Source organism: Dipodomys merriami, unplaced genomic scaffold, assembly GCF_024711535.1.
Source record: "Dipodomys merriami isolate MVZ:Mamm:240054 unplaced genomic scaffold, mDipMer1.0.p SCAF_21, whole genome shotgun sequence".
Classification (NCBI taxonomy): Eukaryota; Metazoa; Chordata; class Mammalia; order Rodentia; family Heteromyidae; genus Dipodomys; species Dipodomys merriami.
In genome coordinates, this window is record NW_027203493.1 from 22,938,486 (window position 1) to 22,962,058 (window position 23,573).

The 23,573-nt window shown below is 36.2% G+C and overlaps 1 protein-coding gene across 1 annotated transcript in view; it reads left to right on the forward strand.

Annotated features, from left to right (window-relative positions):
• Window positions 1–23,573, forward strand: part of LOC138834037 (sodium-coupled monocarboxylate transporter 2-like) — a 48,950-nt gene that overhangs the window by 21,417 nt on the left and 3,960 nt on the right. Inside the window, exons 5-13 of the mRNA XM_070032708.1 lie at window positions 501–655; window positions 756–896; window positions 3,178–3,307; window positions 3,771–3,859; window positions 5,899–6,011; window positions 13,488–13,555; window positions 15,769–15,855; window positions 16,587–16,753; window positions 18,211–18,314. Of these exons, the coding sequence (XP_069888809.1) occupies window positions 501–655; window positions 756–896; window positions 3,178–3,307; window positions 3,771–3,859; window positions 5,899–6,011; window positions 13,488–13,555; window positions 15,769–15,855; window positions 16,587–16,753; window positions 18,211–18,314 (1,054 nt within the window). The remainder of the gene's footprint in view (window positions 1–500; window positions 656–755; window positions 897–3,177; window positions 3,308–3,770; window positions 3,860–5,898; window positions 6,012–13,487; window positions 13,556–15,768; window positions 15,856–16,586; window positions 16,754–18,210; window positions 18,315–23,573) is intronic.

A 23,573-nucleotide genomic window follows, 5' to 3' on the forward strand; every position in this document is an offset into this window, starting at 1 on the left:
ATCATCTAACTCCTTTAGTTTTGGAGAAAACGTTTCGGTCACATTGTTAGGATCTAGCTGACCTCTGGAAAATGTATCAACCTCCCCTTGGGTTCCCTACACTTTCCATCTGTATCAATCAGCTTTCTTTCATGTCCTGGGGATTCACGATTCTCCTTCCTTCACCCATCCTGTTCCTACCCTCTCTTGGTCCTCAATGTATGGAAAATTCCTACGCATCCTGTAGAATTAGCTCGATGTTTGCTTTTTAAGATCATGTCCTCACAGTCACACTCATCACATTTTTCACAATTTAAAGTAATTATATTGCTACGTGATAATCCACATCTCCAATTGAGGGACTTGTTTCCGTCATTTACCATGTTAGCCCCACATTTAATACATCCTTTGGCACATAGCATCCCAGTAATTCTGACTGAATAATGAGTAGGAACACTGCCCACAGTTAGAAGGATCGCAGGCCACATTTTGGAGACTTCTCAGCATTTGCTCCATTTCAGGGAGGACTTAAAGCAGTGGTATGGACAGATGTGTTTCAGATGGCCGTCATGTTTGCGGGCTTCTTGTCGGTTCTGATTCAAGGATCAGCGAAGGCTGGTGGGTTCCACAATGTATGGGAGCAAGCCAAAAATGGATCCCGACTCCACGTATTTGAGTACGTCCACGGTTACTTTTTCATGTTTTATAAGGTTGTAAATGCATATCCTAGGTGTTAACAGAGCGGTTTTGTTCTTTCCTTTCTTTCTGTCTCATAGTTTTGACGTGGATCCTCTCCGACGACACACGTTTTGGACACTCTCAGTGGGAGGAACATTTACATGGCTTGGAGTCTACGGAGTTAATCAATCTGCCATCCAGAGATGCATTTCTTGCAAAACAGAAAAGCAGGCGAAGCTGTGAGTTGGTTAAGGAAAGCATTTCATTTTCTCTCACTTTCCGGAGCTCTTAATACAGATCCTAGGGGTGTTACATGTATAGGAAAGAGGGAGCTCAATGGAGATATTTATTTCACTATTTCAAAAACTCTCTGAAGCAAACAGCCATTCCCTTAACAAAGAAGTGATAAAACTCTAGCTTAAACTAAAGTTTACTTGCTTTTATGACTGGCCTTCATTTATTAAAAATTGCAATGTTAAATTAAATATACTGGATAGAAATGAAATGATGATTGGAGTTTGTGTTGTGTTCATAGTTTCCATGATGAGATGACTAATTTCTATTTGCTTTGAAAGTGAAATTTGAATTGAAATGTCTAATTTCTAGTTACTACATGGTGTGGTCTCTTCAACTATTAATTTTTCATGTGTTAATACTACAGTGTTAATTGGAGTTACAAGGGTTTGAACTCAGGGCGTTATATGTGCTAAGGTAGTGTTATAGCATTGATTGCTACCACTGGCCTTTTGTGCTTTAGTTTAGTTTCTTGTGCTGTTGCCTGGGCTAGGCTTCGACTTATATCCCCCTAGCCCTGCCTCCTGATTAGTTGGGATTAAAGGTATTCACTGCCATGCTTATGCCACAATACACTTTATTTTAAGAATGTATTTGAGCAATCAACAGTTCAGGAATCAGACAGCTACAAACCAGAAGCTGTCTGGGGAAGCCACTGCAGAGGCACAGGGCAGAGCTTTTACAGCACAGACTCAGAAGTAAAGCAAAAGAATTTGTTTTGACTGCTTGCTGTTAAAAACAGCTTCCTTATTTAGTTCTTTCTGCTGAAAAGTCCCTTGTGCAATCAGTTGGTTATCATTTTCTGATTGGCTACCCTTACTTTTCAGTTTTCTTTAATTTACAAGGAAAAACTCTAATTAAGCTAATGTTTTATTTGCAAATCAACAAAGTTGAACTCTTTTCTGAAATCTGTCTTTGTCTGCTAAGAAGCCCTACAGGTCTGTTCTGTTTACTTCCATACATGTATTTACCTCAGAAGTTTCCAAGGTGAGGTTAGAAAACAAAGAAGGGTAGAGTGGTATGGTAAGCTATAATGGGCTATGACCTCTCCAACTCCTATCAGGCTTGCTGCCATTGAAATAAATGGAGGAAACACAGTTGTGTGGCTCCTTCAAGCACCAAAGACATCAAATGCATTATCATGGACACCCAAGGCATTTCTGTGCTAGTTCACAAAGGGTACTTCATTTCATTTCTACTGCCCAAGCCTGCAACATCTCTCGCCTGAAGAGGATGCCCTAAACTTTTCTTAGAGAAGACTTACCATTACTAAGCCTTTACAGTTACATAATTTTTAAACTATTTCAATATTCTATTTCTTATTTTCTTTGAATAGATCATAAAAATGCCTGGAAATGGTTCAAATGTTTGATAAGTTGAATTCCAAGGAGTATTATAAAGTTATACACGTATGTGTATATGTGTATATATGTATGTATTTGATAACTCAGGAAAGAAGTGAATACATTATTCATCATTCATTCATTCACTCATCCAGTCATTCACTGTTGACATATTCAAATCTTGTTATAATAAAAGACAGTAAAATGAACCATCCAAACAAAAACACAGACACACACACACACACACACCACACAGACACAGACACACACAGACACAGACACACACACCATCAACTCTTTATCAAGCAGCTGTATTGATAAAAATACATGTGATTGTGATCCTGGAATTAATTTGAAGTGGAACCTCATTTAAAATATTGCTTAATCTTAAGCTGAAAAAAATCTATAAAGAGAAGAGGCCTCTGGAGAAAGAGGGAAGCATTGGCTGTTAAATCAAGCATTTTGATTATTCGTATTTCTTTGTTTATCCTTTATTTTTGAGACAGAATCCACTGTCTTGTTAGGCTGGCCTCAAGCTCATGTGTTTAAGAGAAGTTCCTGCCTCAGATTCCCTGCAGCTGGAACTATAGGCACATATCACTAAAGTAAAATAAATTTAAAGCTATATAGCACAAGTGGCTGGTATGTATTTTGAGATTTTGAGGGGGAAAGGTCCCTATGGAAAAAGAAAACCCAAGTAAACGTTATCTTATTCATATATATTAATTACTTTAAAACAGAATGTATAAGAAAGTACAAAATAAGTGTAAAATATGTTTCTTCAGGAATGATCAAGAACAAAATATTCCTGACCACAGGAATGGCCTGCCCACAATATGGCATAGCATAGCACTTACCAGCCTTCCCCTGTGCTCTTTTCTAGTGCCTTATACTTTAATTTGTTGGGTCTCTGGATCATTTCTTTCTGTGCTGTCTTCTCTGGATTAATCATGTACTCCTACTTCAAAGATTGTGACCCTTGGACTTCTGGAAATATCTCAGCACCAGACCAGGTATGCATTTCTTTGATTTCATCAGGAAATGACAAGAATCACTGAAATTCTGGATATGGTTGGGTAATATTAGACCTATTTCTTATTCTCCCTGCACCTGCAGCCACTTCCCAAATTCCAAGGCCTTGGCTTTTTTACTTCTGAGTAATATAACAAATGCAAAGTTCTAATGAGGGGAGTGTACATATGAAATGAGGACAGCTCCGTTTGTCTTTGAACACAAGGCCAGACAAGTGTAGGGAGAAGAGGTTTTGAATTCATAGCTCTGTTGGTTGATGTTGCCTTTATACTGTTGGCTCTAGTTTACCAGCATGAGTTAAATAAATATCATGTCAATATAGTACATTAAATGTGGTTATATACATTTATAGACAATATGCTCAGGAATGGCTGTCATTCACCATTTCTTTACTCATATTCAGCTTTCTCTTTCTCTCTCCCTCTCCATATGTTTTCTTTTTAGCTGATGCCATATTTTGTTATGGAGATATTTGAAACTATGCCTGGACTTCCAGGACTTTTTGTGGCTAGTGCCTTTAGTGGAACGCTGAGGTTAGTATATGGATGGACAAAAGATGATGATGATGATGATGATGATGATGATGATGATGATGATGATGATGAAGATGATGATGATGATGATGGTAAAACAGAGTGATGAGTATAATGATTAACACTGACTTGTTAATTCATCTACTGACTGCTTTACTTTGATGTGTTGTCAGGTAGCATATGAGAATAAAAGTTTACTAATATCATCATTGCAGCTTAAGATCCTGAGACTTTAGTAGATTTCTTTTCCATGAGAAGTTAATAAACTGTGAAGCAGGATATAGGCCTAGATTTCCCTCTAAATCTGGACCTTTCTTCTTATTTATAATATTTTCAATACAATAACATGCCAATAACTTACAATGTAAGAAAATTTATGTTGGTTTCCAGTTCTGGAGATTTCAGTCCATGAACAAGTGGCTCCATTATTTTGGATTTGTCAGCAGGAATTGTATCATGTTGGAGATTGTGACAGGGCCTAGTGTTGTCCCTTGTCCTTTTCTCTGAAAGCTGGTCCTTTACCATTTGAGCAACACTGCCACTTATTGATTTTTGCTGGTTAATTTGAGATACAAGTCTCACAGACGTTTCTGTCCAGGCTAATTTTGCTGGTTAATTTGAGACACAAGTCTCACAGACTTTTCTGCCCAGGCTAGCTTCTGACCATGATCCACAGAGTTAGGCCTCCTGAATATTTAGGTGTGAGTCCACAGTATTGCAGTTCTTTGAGCTTTAACTTTGTTCAAATCAATAAATGTCTTTTACTTTTTCTTTTTTCCCCATTAATTATACTTCTGTTTATTTTCTGTATAATTGAAATCAATGGCAGATAGTTAATGTGCAAACAAGAATAATTTCTTATGTAGTTTAGAGGACAGAATATCTGGGTTGTGATTTTGCAATGCCTTATTTGGTCTAATCATTTATTTGAGTAACTAATATATCTCTGGTCTATGTAGCATGGAATATACACTTTCATGCTATTCTGCAAAGAACCTTCAAGTGTTTAAACTCCGAAGTCATTTTTGCTTCTAATTAAAATTGATTGGAAAGTCCCAAAGAGAACATATGCCATATGCATATAAAGCAAAACTTTAACACAATTTGGGCTTGTAACCTCACAGTCTTATTGCCCCTCTATTTTTCTGTTTTGACTACAATAGTAGTCAGCCACAATAGTGGTTTAGGTTGTGTGCTGTAGCAAGCTCCTTTCCATCTCAATTAATGTACTTGTAATTTTCATCTTTGACCATGCTTTCCCCCACTTGGCACAAATTCCTTCAATGTCTTCATTAACGGTTACTTGCTACAGGAGAATTTTTAACTATCAGTTTATATCTCTGTTAGATGGTTCTTTCACAGAGCCTTGCTCCTTCCCTTTATAACAATTTTACAACTATAATCATTGTGTTATTGGCTGTTCAATATCTGTATTCTTAGTTAGAGTAAGATTTGTCTTATTCCAGTTCTCATTTTATGATGCATGCCCAGAATAAATAAACAGATGCATGACTAGTTTTATGATGCATGCCCAGAATAAATAAACAGATGCATGACTAGTTAACTAGATAGGTTATTAATTAATGGTAACTACATCAATGGGGCTATGATAAGTGCTTCTTCTGTTCTTGAGCCTAAATGTGAGTGATCTCTCTCCCCCACTCTCTCTCCCCCAGTCTCTCTCTCTCTCTCTCTCTCTCTCTCTCTCTCTCTCTCTCTCTCTCTCTCTCTCTCCCTCTCACACACACACACACACACACACACACACACACACACACACACACAAGCCTTCTGTAAATTAATGGAAATTAGAGCATGAAAGTCAAATTTCTTTCATAAAATTTGTGGAAGAATTGAAGGAGCACTTTCACCAAATAAGCTTTTAAGAACGAGCAAAAGGGCCATATCATTTCTTTGAAGTTTTAGAGATGTATGTATCTGTTTCACAGAAAGCCCTTCTTGTCTATCAAGCCTAGAAGACAGGGCCTGCTGATATAGCATTTAATGAGGATTACATTGTTGCTTTTCTCTCCCTGTAGCACAGTGGCTGCCAGCATCAATGCTTTAGCAACAGTGACCTTTGAGGATTTTGTCAAGACCTGCTTTCCCCATCTCTCTGACAAGAAGAGCACTTGGATCAGTAAAGGCTTATGTAGGTACAGCTGGTGGCTCTTCCATTCTATTTCATGAATGTACATGTGGTACATGTGTCAAAATCCTGCATGTGCTGTTTAGGCTGCCCTAGCTGGCATAGGTGGCTATCAGGATCCATGGAGAATCTCACATAGAGATTCTCACACTTTCTCAGACACCACTAGGAGGTTAATGGGGAGGAAAGACCAGCTAATTCCTTTTATACTGGTTGAATTTTCAGTCTACTGCTCCAGACTCATTATATCCACATTTTCTGATCACATTATGTTGACCGCATTAGCCATTCTCCCTGGGGAGATGTTCTATTCAATATGGCCATTCACTTGGTCAAACTGAAGTTACAGTCACTTTTTAAAAGAATTCTCTCTTAAAACAAACTCCTGGTAACTTCATGTTAAAGAACATTTGCTCCTCATTTAATCATAGAATTGCATTTCATAATTATGATGACGAACATTTAAATTATTGAATTATAGTTTTATGAAGTTTACTTCTTTTTCATTGGACACTACATTTACTTGGTGTAGAAAATCCAGGAAAAGATTCTGACTATGTATATAAAATTATTTCTATCCAATTTTGCTCTTGTTTTGCTCATGAAAAATTATAGTGAGCACTTTCATTGTCACTGTGTATTCTTTGGAAATATTATATTTGAATAACAGTACCATATTCTTTTAAATTAATTATTTGCTTATTTTTTCAATTTTTGAAGCACTGTTATAAGAACCACATAGATACATTTCACTGCATGCTTATTTTTTCCCACAGAACAAATTTCCAAAAGTTGAATTAGTTTAAATAATATTAATTTATATAATGACCTGATTTATACTAAGAAAAATAATTCCAGTAGGATTGAGTCAAGAGTTATGTGTGACATATTCCCTGGGTATTTTATATTAATATTGTTTGAAAATACTTAAACTAATGGAAAATTAACAAAATTGTATTTTGGGCCATCATCATTCTTTTAAAACTTATAGTGCATTTAAACATTTTCAGATTGTTACTCATTTATATTTTTGTGAGAAAATCATTATAAACATTCTATGTGCTTTTTGATAAAAACTTAGAATTTTTTTTAATTTAATTTAATTTTATTTGAGAACATGCTGTACAGAGGGGCTACAATTACATGGGCAGGATAATGCATACATTTCTTACCAAGCATTGCAGCCTCCTCCTTTGTTTACCCTTCACGTCCCTTCCCAGCCTCCCCCCTCCCCCACCCAATTATACCCCCCTCCCCCCCCACACATTGTAAAGTTGGTTTTGACATGACATTTTGTACTTCTCATTGTTGCAACAGGTCCACCTGAATCCTTAAACGACTTGTTTGTCCCCATCTCCTCCACATGTTATACTGACATCAAATATAGTGAAAGCGGGGGTTACACTGTGGGGGAGGGACATACAAAGCAACAAAGAAATAATCGTATAAATGCGTTAGAAACACATGCATGAAAGAAATGAAAACATTAAAATACATATTTAAGGGTTCATTTTCCTAACATCACATTATCTGACCTTTTCCGCTTGACTCATACCTATACTAGATATTGCAAATAAGGGAAACCATGGGACCTATGCTTCTTTGGGCCTGGCTTACTTCACTTAATATAATTTTTTCCAAACCTTTCCATTTCCTAACAAATGGGGCAATGTCATTCTTTCTGATGGAGGCATAGAATTCCATTGTGTATATATACCACATTTTCTTGATCCAAAACTTAGAATTTTTTATTGTTTTACATTGCCTTTATATATATTAGAAATAAGGCCTTTGTCTCTTGCAAAGTGTCACCTACATTAATTTTTACAGTATAATTTGTATATGCAGAAATTTTGATTTTATACTTTATAAAATATATGTATCATTTTAATTTATTTCCCCTCATTTTCTACACTTTACATTTGTACTTAAAACCCAAGTATACATTTTCTTATAGAAGACACTTTAGTATTTTTTTTTGGGGGGTCCGGTTGTGGGGCCTGAACTCTAGGACTGGGTGCTGTCCCTCAGCTCTTCAGCTCAAGGCTAGCACTCTACCTCTTGAGCCACAGCGCCACTTCTGGCTTTTTGCTTTTTGCTTATATGGTGCTGAGGAATTGAACCCAGGGCCTCAGGCATGCAAGGTAAGTGCTCTACCACTGAATCACCTTCCCAGCCCCATGCACTTTAGTATTTCATATTTATTATTCAATATATTTGCATATTTGATTATGACTCAATGTAAGCATCTAAATTGTCTTTCATATAGAGAATAATTTTCTAACATCATTTATTATTTCCCATTAGATAATAACTAATAAATATTATGATAAATATTATTTATAAACAATGATATAAAATGTAGAATTTTTTATCTACAAGGACATTTATATATTCCTTAAGTTATTTTTTTATTACAATTCTAAGTGCCATCCTGCTTTAGAATGTGGCTTTGTAGTGCTTTTAAGTAGTTCATTCTTTTAAAATGCTGAGCAGTGTAACATCTGTACATTCCCCAAAGGTTCTGTTCCTTGTTTGTTTAAAAAACAAAAAACAAGAAACAAAAAACAACACAACCCTTAGCATTTTATGGATTATTTCCAAGAGTCTTATGTAGATATAAAATATGTGGATATTCAGGTGTCATATAAAATATTGAATTATTGGCATATTATCTATGTACCTGTTCTTATATAATATAAATTATCTCTAGACTATTTTAATACTTAATGCAATATAAATGCTATGTAAACAGTCACTATCTTTTATTGTTTATGAGGTAATGACAAGAATAAAATGTTCATATTCAGAACAGACCCAGTTTTGAATCTATATATACAAAAAATATGGATGGGAAGAATCAATTGAAACCTGCTACAATTTGGAATTATTTTAAATAACTTTAAAAATATTTTATAAGCATGATTTATTTTTTGCTTGGTTGACTCTCATGATTTTAAGTTTTTCTTTCAAGTGTTTTCTTTTTTCTTATAAGTTTTTTATTGTGAAAATACAGTACAGAGGGGTTACAGTTACATGAGCAAGGTAATGAGTACATTTCTTATCAAGCATTGTTGCCTCCTCCTTTGTTTCTCCCTTACCATACCTTCCCTCCCATCTCCTCAACTACACTCCCACCGCACCCCCCTGCCTAAATTGTAAAGTTTGTTTTTCAACATAGTGTCTTGTACATCTCATTCTTACAATGGGTTGACCCATTGTAACACATTTTGTTTTTTTCCCTTCCCTTCCCCAAATTATACCGACATCAAATACAGTGAAAATAGGGGTTATGCTGTGGGGGAGGAAGATATAAAGAAACAAAAAAATCACATGGTACCTTATAAATACATTAGAAACCATAGCAAGAAAGAAAAAATCCACTTGTGTCCCTATCTTGGGGGGTTCATTTCTTTTAGCTTCATCTTATCTGGTTATATAACAAATCTTGAAAGAAACAACTGCAAGATTAATAAGTGGGCTACAGACTTAAAAAGAAACTTCTCTGAAGAGGAAAGAAGAATAGCCAATAGACAAAGAAATGCTCAACTTCTCTAGCCATAAAAGAAATGCAAATCAAAACAACATTGAGATACCACTTCACCCCAGTTAGAATGGCTACAATCAAGAACTCTAATAACAACAGATGCTGGAGAGGATGTGGACAGAAAGGAACCTTACTGTATTGTTGGTGGGAGTGTAAACTTGTTCAACCACTTTGGAAAGAGTATGGAGGTTCCTCAAAAGACTCCACATAGAGCTCCCCTATGGCCCAGCAATCCCACTTTTGGGCATTTACCCTAAAGACCACAAACAAGACCATATTAAAACTACCAGCACAACTATGTTTATTGCAGCATTATTTACCCTAGCTAAGATATGGAACCAACCCAGATGCCCCTCAGTAGATGAATGGATCAAGAAAATGTGGTATATATACACAATGGAATTCTATGCCTCCATCAGGAAGAATGACATTTCCCCATTTGTTAGGAAATGGAAAGACTTGGAAAAATTATATTAAGTGAAGTAAGCCAGGCCCAAAGAAACATAGGTCCCATGGTTTCCTTATTTGCAATAACTAGTATATGTCTGGGACAAGTACAAAAGGTCAAAAGCTATGTATATATGATCAAGTGTTTTCTTATCATGCCTGGTCTGCCTTCATATAAATCTATTAAGTTATATCTTATCTGGATTTCTTTGTTATTTGCATTTCTTTTTTTCTTGACCTCTACATTTTTGCTTTGTAAAAATCTATGTGTTCTTTTTTGAAAAAATCTTGTAAAGGTGACAATCTCTGTATTTTTGCAGCATATTAAGACTACAGTTTGTAGGTCTGTAGGTAACTTATTTTAACTATTGTATTCTTTACTTGAGCTTTCCATCTATATAAATTACCTTGTTTGACTTTACTTTTTAATGAATTCCATAGTTCTTTTTTCTTTCTACTTATGTTTGAACAAGGATAGATTGATTTCAACTACTTATTTGTAAGTGGGTACTTAAGTTACTTGTAACTTGTTCTCAGAATTAGATTTCACAGAAATTGGATAGGCATTACTTTCACTCAGATATTCTTGGTTTGAGGCAGGGATTTTTCTGATGCTTGAGTATTGTTTTCTATTCTCCTGAGCTGATGACACACAGGGAAAAATCAAAGTATTTGCTTTAATTGAGGCAGGCACATTTCACTTACTATGTGCTAGTCAGTCCTATATATTGATTTTTAGTAAATTTGGGTTCAAGCTGATTCATGAATAATCTATTCTTAGAGTGTGTGTCCTTTGGGGAAAAAAAACAGTTTCCATTTCATTGCATTGGTAATTCAATTGGTAATTCATTGTATCATAATTCAATAAAATGGCTATAATCTAATACCATTAAATTAGTAGTTACACTGAAACACAGTTTAGCCTACAGAGAAATGAAGAAAGAAAGAAAGAAAGAAAGAAAGAAAGAAAGAAAGAAAGAAAGAAAGAAAGAAAGAAAGAAAGAAAGAAAGAATCATCTTTAAAAATGACAGAAAAGAATACACAGTCTCATTCAATGAGCTATGATTCAGGAGGAGTCATAGTATTCAGAATCCCTTTGTGGCAGAATGTAAACACATCTTTAAGGTGATATAAAAATTAATGACATGTAATATGAGTAGTGTGAATAATTCACTAAAAAAGAAAAAAAGAGAATCCAGATTTTTCAATCTCTTACGTAGAATGTGTGTTATTTTGCCATATTAAAAGTTAAATAACTTTTTCAAAAACGTTAGTATGTACTTTTTCAGCTCATTGCTAGCCAATGATTTACCAAGAATTAGTTTCCATGAATTCAGCCGGATTTGCCTGGGCATTTTCTGTTTTGGATGTTGCTTCTGCATGACAGATTTCCTCTGAAATCCCAGAAAGGACACCCACAAGGCACTGCTCTAGTTCACTCTGACTTATGTAGAAAGCCTGTGCTCAGAACATAGTTTACTTAAGGACCACTCCTGGGCTCAGCCTGCTGGAAGAGGACTTTGCTCTTTGCAATTATTTACATTCAGAGCTTGTGTTACGCATAGCTCTGGTGGGTATGCTCAAGAATGCCTGGAAACCAAGAGTCTCCTGAGGAAATTTCTTTTTTTTAATGTTTTTATTGTAAAAATACTGTACAGAGGGGTTACAGTTACACGAGAAGTGTATATGCAAGATGCAGGACACCAACATCATATACAATGAAATCAGGGGTTATACGACCTACTAAAGAAACAAAAAAATCACATAGAACATTATAAGTATGTTAAAAACAATAGCAAGAAAGAAAAAATCACTTATGTCCCTGTCTTGGGGTTCATTTAGCTTAACATCATCTTATATGGTCATATGCACATAGCTTTTACCTTTACTGCTTGTCCTAGACATATACTAGTTATTGCAAATAAAGGAAACCATGGGACCTATGTTTCTTTGGGCCTGGCTTACTTCACTTAATAAAATTTTTCTGTTTTTCCATTTCCTGACAAATGGGGAGATATCATTCTTTCTAATGGAGGCATAGAATTTCATTATATATATGCATATATAAATGTCATCTATCTATCTATCTATCTATCTATCTATCTATCTATCTATCTATCTATCTATCTATCTATCTATCTATCTATCTATCTATATCACATTTTCTTGATCCATTCATCTACTGAGGGGCATCTCGGTTGGTCCCATATCTTAGCTATGGTAAATAATGCTGCAATAAACATAGCTTTAATAAACCCTTGTTCGTTTTCATTTCGGTAAATGCCTAAAAGTGGGATTGCTGGGTCATAGGGGAGCTCTATGTGGAGTCTTTTGAGGAACCTCCATACTGTTTCCCAAAGTGGTTGAACAAGTTTACATTCCCACCAACAATGCAGTAAGGTTCCCTATGGACCACATCCCCTCCAGCATCTGTTGTTATTAGAGTTCTTTTTTTTGCCATTCTAACTGGGCTGAGGTAGAGTCTCAATGTTGTTTTGATTTGCATTTCTTTTATGGCTAGAGAAGTTGAGCATTTCTTCATGTGTCTATTGGCCATTCTTATTTCTTCTTCAGAGAAGTTTCTCTTTAAGTCTTTAGCCCACTTATTTACCATGCAGTTGTTTCTTTGAGGATTTGTTGTTGGGCAATTTAATTATTTGAGTTCCAAGTATATTTTAGATATGAGACCCTTTTCCATTGTATGGCTAGTGAAGATCTTCTCCCAATCCATGGGCTTTCCATTGATCTTGCTAGCGATGTCCTTTGCCATACAGAAGCTCTGCAGTTTCATGCAATTCCATTTGTCCATACTTTCTTTGATTTGTTGTGTTTCTGGGTCTCTATTAAGAAAATTTTGGCCTGTGCCAAGGAACCCTAGAGTTTCTCCTATTCCATCCTGTAATGTTTTCAGGGTATCTGCTTTGACTTTGAGGTCTTTGATCCATTTGGAGTTGATTCTGGTGCAGGGTGATATATAAGGATCTAGCTTTAGTTTTCTATATGTGATTAACTAATTTTGTCAGCACCATTTACTGAGGAGGCTGTCTTTCTTCCATTCTATTTTTTTAGTTCCCTCATTGAAGATTAGCTGGCTATAAGTCTGTGGGTTCATTTCTGGGTCTTCAGTTTTTTTCCATTGGTCCTGAGGTCTGTTCTTTTGCCAGTACCAAGCTATACACTATAGCTTTGTAGTAGAGTTTGAAATTTGGTATTTATATTCCTCCAACACTGTTCTTTCTGTTTTTGCTATTCGGGGTTTTTTATTGTTCCATATGAATTTTTGGATTGTTTATTCTATTTCATTGAAGAATGAGGATAGAATATTAATGGGTATCACATTGAATTTGTAGATAGCCTTTAGAGGTATTGCCATTTTCACAATGTTGATCCTCCCAATCCAGGAGCATGAGAGGTTTTTCCACTTCCTAAGTTATTCTTTAATTTCCCTGAGGAAATTTATTATCATGAATATTCTTTCTTTCAGGTCTCCTGTTTGGCATAGTGTGCACCTCTATGGCAGTGCTTGCATCCCTCATGGGTAGTGTTATACAGGTAAGAAAAAAGTCACTTGTGATTTCACAAAAACATTTCCTTCTCTATCTTTCTAAAATCTTCCTTCCACCAAGCCTAAAATACTTGCATTCATGCAAAATGGGTCTAAAGTAAATATACACAAAAATAATTTATAAAAACTGATTTTCAGAATGGGAAACTATTAAAACTGGTAGTGAGGCATTGAAAGAATGATCAAAAAATTGCAATTCAGTTTTAGCAATAATCAGCAATTAAAATGATATTAATACAATGCTATGTTCTTGGTAATGTAATTAATGAATTAATTTTTTCTGATGAAGGAACTAAGAAGTTCTTATCCTGAGTTTGCAAATTGGAAATATATATGAAAATATATTTGTAATATGAACAACCCCCCCCACACACACACATAGAGAGAGAGAGAGATAGAGACAGAGAGAGACAGAGAGAGAGAGAGAAGGAGAAAGAGAGAGAGAGAGTTTCCAAATTTATTTTTTGCTGTCATATAGATAGAAGCCATATACCCTCTGAGACATACTAATGATTTTGGAAAAGTTTGTAATTTTTTCACAAGAAGAAATAATTGTTTTAGCTATATCATTGGCTCTCCTATGTGGTAGTTAATCATTTAGCTTCTCAACACTGCAGCCACAGTAAGCAGGATTTAATTCTGTCAATCAACAGAGGGAATGGTAATGTATTGCAGCTTATCTTTCTGGACAAATGGTTTACATGAAAGTGCATATGGACTAAAAGTCCCCTTCATCATGTATTTTTTTTAGAGAAAGAAGAAAACTGAAATTCAGTAGATGTGAGCTACTGAGCAAACTCTTGAGTATTCTTACTGTTATTGACATTCTCCTTCAAACCTTTTTCTTTGCTTTTTATATAAAAGAACAAGGACATTATGGAGGTCTGTGCTCTTGATTTTCTTTTAAAGCCTAATTTTAGAAGAGCAAATGTGGGTTATAAATTTGGATTTATATCTTGCCTGTGCCCCTTTCACATCAGGCATATCCCTAAATCTACTAAGGTTCTGTTAGCCTTGATTTTCTTTTTCTTTTTTAATTTCAAATATATATTTTTACTGTAAAGATACTGTCCAGAGGGGTTACAGTTACATGAGTAAGGTAATGAGTCCATTTCCTACCAAGGATTGTTACCCCCTCCTTTGTTTTTCCTCTACCATCTCTTTCCTCTCCACCTCCCCAACTCCACCCTCCCTCTCCCCCACAAAGTTATAAAGTTTGTTTTCAACATAGCGTTTTGTACATATCATTGTTTTTTTTTTTTTTTTTGTCGGTCATGGGGCTTGAACTCTGGGCCTGGGCGTTGTCCCTTAGCTCTTCAGCTCAAGGCGAGCGCTCTACCACTTGAGCTACAGCGCCACTTCCTGTACATATCATTGTTATAATGGGTCAACCTGTGTCCTTATTGCAGCATTTTGTTATTTCCCTTCCCCTCTCCAAATTAAAAAATGTATATACAAGATGCAGGGCACCAGAATCAAATACAGTGACAACAGGGGTTATACTATGGGAGAAGAACATACAAAGAAACAAAAAAATCACATAGTATATTATAAGTACATTTAAAAAAACCCAACAAGACAGATGAAACATCTTGTATCCTTATCTTGGGGTTCATTTCGCTTAGCATCATCTTATATGGTCATATGTACATAGCTTTTGACCTCTTCTGCTTGTCCTAGACATATACTAGTTAATGCAGATAAGGAAAACCATGGACCTATGTATGTTTCTTTGAGTTTGGAAAGCAGTATGGAGGTTCCTCAAAAGACTATTCATAGAGTTCCCCTATGACTCAGCAATCCCACTTTTAGGAATTTACCCAAACTATCACAAACAAGGCCATACTAAAGCTACCAGCACAACTATGTTTATCGCAGCATTATTCACTATAGCTAAGATATAGAACGAACCCAGATGCCTCTCAGTAGAAGAATGGATCGAGAAAATGTGGTATATATACACAATGGAATTCTATGCCTCCATCAGAAAGAATGTTGGGAAATGGAAAGACTTTCTTTTTATTTTTTGAGATAATATTTATTATTAAACTCAGAACTGACTTACAGAAACCACATGTTTGACAAGTAGCCCAAACAGAAATAAGACCGCATTTCATTCCAGGTATAAGAAAGGGAAAGTGACAGGTAAGCTACAGGTGCAATGCCATCATAGGGCTAACCTGGCTGCGTTGTTCCACAGGCTACCATCAGCATCCATGGTATGTGCGGGGGACCGATGCTGGGTTTATTCTCTCTGGGAATCCTCTTCCCTTTTGTGAACTGGAAGGTAAGGATTCTACATTCCTCTTTATGATCCCTGGCTCAGACCAGGACCCTACAATTTTTTTTCCTTTCGTGTTACTTGGAAATGCCATTTATTCTCCCCAGGAAATAGAACGTTTGAAGGAAAGGACTAATGGTTGCACTTTGTAGTACTTAGACTGAAACAAAAGACTATAAAACTTGCCAGTCATAAAGCCTAAATTTAAGATTTGCAGATTAACCAAGTTACTTGGGGAAAAATAGAGTTAAGAATTTTTGTATATTAGCTGCCAGTAAAAAATGGCTACAATTGTCCTGTTTACTTAAAGATTTTCTCAACTTCTGAAAGTCTTCCTCTGAAAATTGAAGCCCCAATATTTATTTTACAAGAAAAAATACCAAAGAGAAGAAAATGCCTTGCTATAAATTGAAATAAAGTGATTACTGTGAAATTCTCTTAGATCATCTTTTAAGGAACACATTCTTCATTAAAGCAGCTTTGTGGAACCAGAGTGTAGCTCCTTGGTAAAGTGCTTGTCTAACACGCATGAAACCATCCTATGACCCCAGCACTATAAACACAGACAGCTTTGTGAGTGTTGAATTTAAGGCAAGCTAGGCTGCTTCCAATGTGTGTGGTCAGTGGTTGAGATGGATAACCTCTTCCTCTGTGGAGGCAAGGACCAATTGTATCATTACTCTTACAACACACTGCTTTGTTCTCCCAGCTTATTAACTTCTTCTTTCTTCATAAAGGGTGCACTAGGAGGCTTCATTACTGGGATTGCCTTCTCATTTTGGGTAGGCATCGGGTCCTTCATTTATCCTGCTCCAGATTCTAAGACGTGGCCTTTGCCTTTATCAACAGACCAATGTGTCCAATCAAATATGACAACAACAATCCATCCAGAGATCTCTAACAGGTTTGTTGACTTCAAGGTCATGCTATGTCCAGAGAGCAGGTCCTCAGATCGAGGGAAAGTACACTCCTCAGGGATCAGTCTGACATGGATTACTTTCCTATGAGAATTACTCTGTAGTAGAGAAGCCTGAAGACTGCTATGCAGGGCTGTGGCTTTCTGCAGATGCTCTTCTGTATTTAGGCACATAACCGTAAACTTGGCACAAATATATCTTGAGATATGAATGCACACCATAAAGCATTAGTAGAGTGTTGAAAATTAGATAAACAGGTACAAGCATCACATTATTCTTAAAAAATGAAGGTCTTGCAAAGAAGAGGACTAGGCTGTTGTCCACACTCAGGACACAAAATCATTTCTTCCTAATCTAAGACAAGAATAGAGGACATTCTATGGTGTAGGAAAAAAATATGGGCTTTGAAATAATGAACTGCTTGGATTTTGATTTTATCATTTCCTCTCTGTATTACTGGACAAATATGAGGTGGTAGACCTCTAATTATGGGCTTGGGGGAAGATCAAATGATATTGTGTCAATATATCTGTGTCTACCTCTTATATAATATATTATATATTATAAACTGTAAACTATAAACTGTAAACTATTATATATTATAAACTATAAACTAGAGTATATGTTATATATACATATATGAATATATATTAATAATGTATATGAATATATTACATAGTATATATTACATATATAGTAATATATACATATATAGCATGTATTACATATTAATATATATAGTGTTATATCTGACTTGATAAGTGTGTATTAATTCTAACTGAATATTGAGACATGTCTCAAAAATAGGAAATTTAAGACTTTCCAGACACCTTGTTTGTTTGGGGGCAGTTATTTTCTGATTCTTATCAATATTTCCCTGCATTTTCTCATTTCTTCCATCAACCTTTCTAAAAATTACCAGGTAATTCTGCATATCTGTGAAGATCTACCTGGGACTGGCATACCCCCTCTTTTTCCATTGCATTTGTCTTTCTGAAAATTACTGTCATCATTACAAACTCCGCACAAGTAAAATGATTCTACTTGAATTGAATAATTTACTAATATATGTGAAATTATTCTTATTATTCCTCTTGGCTTGCCACATTTCCTTCTCTTCTCTCCCTATCCAAAGCTGTCTCCAGATGTATATTACTGAAGTACTTTTCTGAGTCTACAGCTACCATATTGAGGTCATTCATTCTTCAGTTAACCTACAGAATAATATGGAAAAACTGTTTTTTGTCCTGAACCTTCTTTCCAAAGTTTGATAGGATTGTATGATTCTAAGGGTACTATGGTACTTTTCCTTGTGCTACAAAACCCCTTAATTTTTGTCTCTTTTACCCTGTCATATCCAGACCCCAGTATAAACCCTAAGCTATCTGATAAATCACTGTGGATCATAATCGCAGAATGTGATATGTGCTGTTGTCTCCCACAGACCTGTACTAGCTGACACCTGGTACTCACTCTCCTACCTTTACTTCAGTGCCATGGGCTACCTAGGATGCATTGGTGCTGGAATAATCATCAGCTTCATCACAGGTTGGTGACTTCCCTCCTTGGGACCAATGAAGATAAGGGCTACTTCATGCACTGGTGGTACACATGGCTGTCTCTTTTGTTCAGTTTTGAATCCACCACAAAAAGCCTTCTTCCCAGGGAAATATCTGTTCTCTCAAACTGACACAAAATCATCTCTTCCATCAGTATATATGAGAGCCTTAATATATTCAGCTCATGTTTCCTGAAAAGAAAGTAAGATGCTCTGAAACATGGTTCTCAGAGAGCCAGTCTGAGGAATGTTTTGTAACATTGTAATTATTAAGGAAGCCTAAATCATCGAAGTCATCATTTCTCTTCACGTCAGTAAGATATGAAGGTTCGCTTCACTGTCTATCTCAGTGAATCTGCCTGGGTTAACGTGCTTCATGGGTTCATGAAGCTCTTATTATTACTGTACCTTCTTCATCTTTTGGAGTCTGCTCCTCTGCAGGCATGGGGCTCTGCCATTTTTGGTACTGGTTTTAAACATCTATACTTTGTGTCATAGTCTCACTAGAGTCTGTTTTCCTTCCTGTCCCCAAATCCATGAGGGATTAGAAGGATCAGTCATTGTACTGGTGGGATGGAATGGGCCCCAGCACTTTTACCTCTAACTTGGAATAAATAGTTTAGCTAAATAAATTATTAAGATATTTTACTTTTGTACCACCATTAAATGTCCATAAAGTCATGGGCAGTTACCATTTGTACTCAATACAAAGTCGGAATGGCATCTTTTCTGCTAATGGTGGAAAGGAAATGCTATGTGCAAGCTCTAATGCCTTAATATTCTAGGCAGGGCTCCTAAACACTCAATTAAATTTATTGAAGAAAATCATGGGAATGATAGCAAATAAAAAATAAAATTTATAACACCACCCCACCATTACCATGCTAATAATGTCATTTCTCAGCCTGATAGCAATGATTCCTCACATCTTTACTTATATAAATAGTTTCACCTAGAAGACTGTCTACTTTTCTAGTTGTCAGCCAAGACACTTGATGAGAAGTCAAACTGCTTGCATCCCAAGCAGGATGTGGCTTGCTAGTCTGTGTATTTTCCAGATGTGCATCAGAATTAACAGGTTCTGGTGTGAGTGTTAATGCAGTAGCACTTATATGGAATCAGGATGGAAACATCCTGGGCCATCTTGGACCTGGGTGATTATCCTGATGTCAATTCCTGTGTTTGCTTTCCTTCAAAATGTGTCAAGTCTTAGAGGTAATAAAGTGGTAGCACCACATTAGCAGAAAATTATATCACTTCTTTGAGGAAAGCATTGTGCTTGGCAGCCAGATGTCTCGGCTATGTGGTACCTCTCTTCCCAAATAAGGTCCTGTAAATACAGAGCTTTTTAGTAATCTTTGATAATGCTCACTGAAATTTATAAGTGTAATTTAAATATGTAAAAAAATAAAGTCATTAGAGAAGGCAGAGGCTTTGTGAGCCTGTTCTCATCCTATTTTGAGTCTTGCTTGGTCATTTTTTTTTTAATTAAGTGCTGGGACTGAACATTTGAACCCACAGGCCTTGTGTATACTAGACAAATTCTCTGCCACTGAACTACATTCTCAGGCTTTGTTTGGTGTTACTAGGTGATGATTTCAATAATCTTCCTTCCAGATTAGCCTGCACCTCAAAGATATGCTATTCATATGACTCATAATGATGATAAATACATTCAGTCCTATGTTGATTTGTTTTACCAAGCTGCTTATGTCATTACACTCTCATTACTCTTCATCAGCTGGTGAAAGGTGTTCTTGGCCAAGATACCCTTTAAACTTCATTATTAACAGAAGGATGAATGTTACTTTGTCTTTCTCGAAATTAGCCATATGAAATAAAAATAACATTTAAAGTCTGTGATTCTTATCTCAAATTAACCAGCAAAAACCTAGAAGTAGAGCTGTGTTTCAAATGGTAGAGCACCAGTCTTGGGCAAAAACGCTAAGCATAGCACCAAGACCCTGAGTTCAAGCCCCAGTACTAGCATACACACACACACACACACACACACACACACACACACACACACACACTCACACACACCCACCCACCCACACACACACACACACACACACACACACACACACACACTAAACACACACAAACATGTCTCATTTGTCAGGACAGTAGGCAGAGGTTTGTCCCAATGTCTGTTCCAATGTTTGTTCCAATGTTTATTATCTGATCTTACTTTTATTTCTTCATTTGTCATTTGGCCAGGGGTACTGATGTAAAAACCTTCAGTTATCAGTTATTTTAATCTCTTAAATGCAAGTTGAGCAAGCAAAGGCTTTAACATGCCTGCTACATTTTAAAAAAACTAAGCTTTATACAAGCACAGCATGGCCTATTATTTACTATTGTTTGTGACTGATTTGGCTTGACAAAAGAACAGTTTAATAGTTACAACAAAAACCCTTTGCTTTAGCTTCACGCTTCCATCTTGCAAATATTGAGGCCATTCTGATTTCCAATTTATTTGTTTGTTTTGAGGAGTAGCGGAGTTTGACTTGAGCACCATGTAATCACTATTCATACACAGTATCACTGGAGCCATAACCCATCCCCTTTTAACCCATCTATCTTAACTTTTGTTATTTTACAGTTATGGTCTTATGAATTGTCTAGACCAGACTCAGAAAATGATACTCCTTGTACATCTCATTGTTGCAATGGTTCCACCTGTATCCCTATTTAAACAATTGATTTTTCCCTTGCCCTCCAAAAATTATACCAATATCAAATACAGGGGTATATACAGGGGTAAAACCATGGGGGAGGGACATACAAAGCATCAAAGAAATCATCTTATAAATATGTCAGAAACAATAGCAAGAAAAAAACCATTTGAATACTTATCTTGGGGTTCATTTTGCCTAACATCAACTTATATGACCGTTTCTGCTTGTCTTAGACATATACTAGTAATTGAAAATGAGGGAAACCATGGGACCAATGTTTCTTTGGGCCTTGCCTTACTTCACTTAATATAATTTTTTCCAAGTCTTTCCATTTCCTAACAAATGGGGAAATGTCATTCTTTCTGATGGAGGCATAGAATTCCATTGTGTATGTGTGTGTGTGTGTGTGTGTGTGTGTGTGTGTGTGTGTGTGTGTGTGTGTGTGTGTGTGTGTGTGTGTGTGTGTGTGTGTGTGTTTGTGTCTATTTCTATATATCTCACATTTTCTTGCTCCATTTATCTACTGAGGGGCATCTGGGTTGGTTCCATAACTTTGCTATGGTAAATAGTGCTGCAATAAACATAGTTGTGCTGGTAGCTTTAGCATGGTCTTGTTTGTGATCATTTTGGTAAATGCCCAAAAATGAGATTGCTGGGTCATAGGGGAGGTTTATGTGGAGTCTTTTGAGGAATCTCCATATCACTTTCCAGAGTGGTTATGTCAAAAAACCAACTTTGTTTCCCAAGATTGCTCAAGTTATGTTTTTTTCCCACCAGATCCTTTTTGCTCTACCCCCAGGGCTTCCTGCCTCACTCACTGCTTGTCATGTCTTTAGGGCTTCTGTGAGGGGTCTAGGAGGTTGTGTCTTGCAGTGAGCACACAGCAATGGAGACACATAGAGGACGCATCCCAGAGAACTCTCTTCTCATGAGGCTAGGATCTTGTCACAGGGGTTATTCAGTCCAGGGAATAGGGAACCTTTTTTTCAAAAATGACCCAAAGATGCAATTTAAGTAGTGACATTTCATCTTCAAGCCTGTTTCTGTTTTCTTGAGAAAAATTCACTTGTTTACATAAAATTATCTCATCTGCTTTGACTTTCTTTTCTGGATGATCATGTCCATGAACAGGTAGGTCTGTAGACCTGTAGTCTGTGTTCTTTATGATGAAGTTCTAAGATTTTGTTTGTTAAATATGTTACACCCCCATGTTTAAATGAAAAACACAAAAGTACCAATTTCATGTTTATTTCTAATCATCCTAATCATAAAAAGTCATTAAAGCCGGGCGCTGGTGGCTCACGCCTGTAATCCTAGCTACTCAGGAGGCTGAGAGCTGAGGATCTCTTTTCGCAGCCAGCCTGGGCAGGAAAGTCCATGAAACTCTTATCTCCAACTAACCATCAGAAAACCAGATGTGGTGCTGTAGTGCAAGTGGTAGAGTGCTCGCCTTGAGCTGAAGAGCTGAGGGACAGCGCCCAGGCCCAGAGTGCAAGCCCCACAACTGACAAAAAAAAAGTCATTAAATTATCCTTTGCTTTGCTATCTAGTATCTCCCACAAGTCTTTTTTTTTTAATTGTGAAAGGAAATAGAATGTAAACCATATGAAACTAAGAGCCCTTTCTTCATTAACACATCTCTTATCTTTTCTTGGACATTATGGATCTACATTATTTATAAGAGTACTTGAATTTAAATTGAATTCTTATGAGTTAGATTCACACTTGGAAAGAAGTCCAGGTTTTGGGTAACCTCCCTCACTACCTATATATTTACAAATGAAATGTTCCTAGGCTCTAAGAGTACATGTAGTCACTTTCTTTCCAGCATTTATTAAGTCTTAAACATTCCTTACTAACAATACCTACCTCTCTGGGGATTTATCTCTATAAAATAGGCCTCTTCAAAAGGTGTTAATGGATACTTATTATCAAAAGCAGTAGAATTCTACTTGGTAAAACATATTTGGAGATATTCAAAACGTTAGGGAATATGTTATTTGAACCTGAAGTTGAATTTTACAAATCTGTTGGTATACATTTATTTATTGATTAATCTGTAAGGAATTTGAGAACAAACGTGTGAACAGACTGTATCTGGTACCTTGAAGGAATGTGATGTTTAATTTCCAGTCCACTGCTCCTCCTAGTGGATGCTAAACTGGCAATCACATTCTTGGCATCATTGATTGAGACTGATATTCATGAATAGCCATGGTACAGTAGACTGGATGGGTTCTGAGAGGAGAAACACCCTTACTCTTCATATCTTGGTATAAGTATCAGTGATGCTTTTCTAAATGTGGAATGGTCATGGGACCACCTGAGGGTTGCCTGTCCATGACATTGTTGCAGGGTGAAAGGAAGAATTAGCATACAATTCATCTTTTTAATTTTACAGGTTCTAATTTAAGTGATCTTGAAAATATCTGATTAGAATAAAGCAGAGCTTTGCTGAAGGTAGTAATATGATTCCCCACTATCTCTTCGGTTGAACTGTGAAGTTTTCTAAAAGAATATTTTCCATGATAAATACTTTTAAATATGTATGTTTTTTGGTTCTGC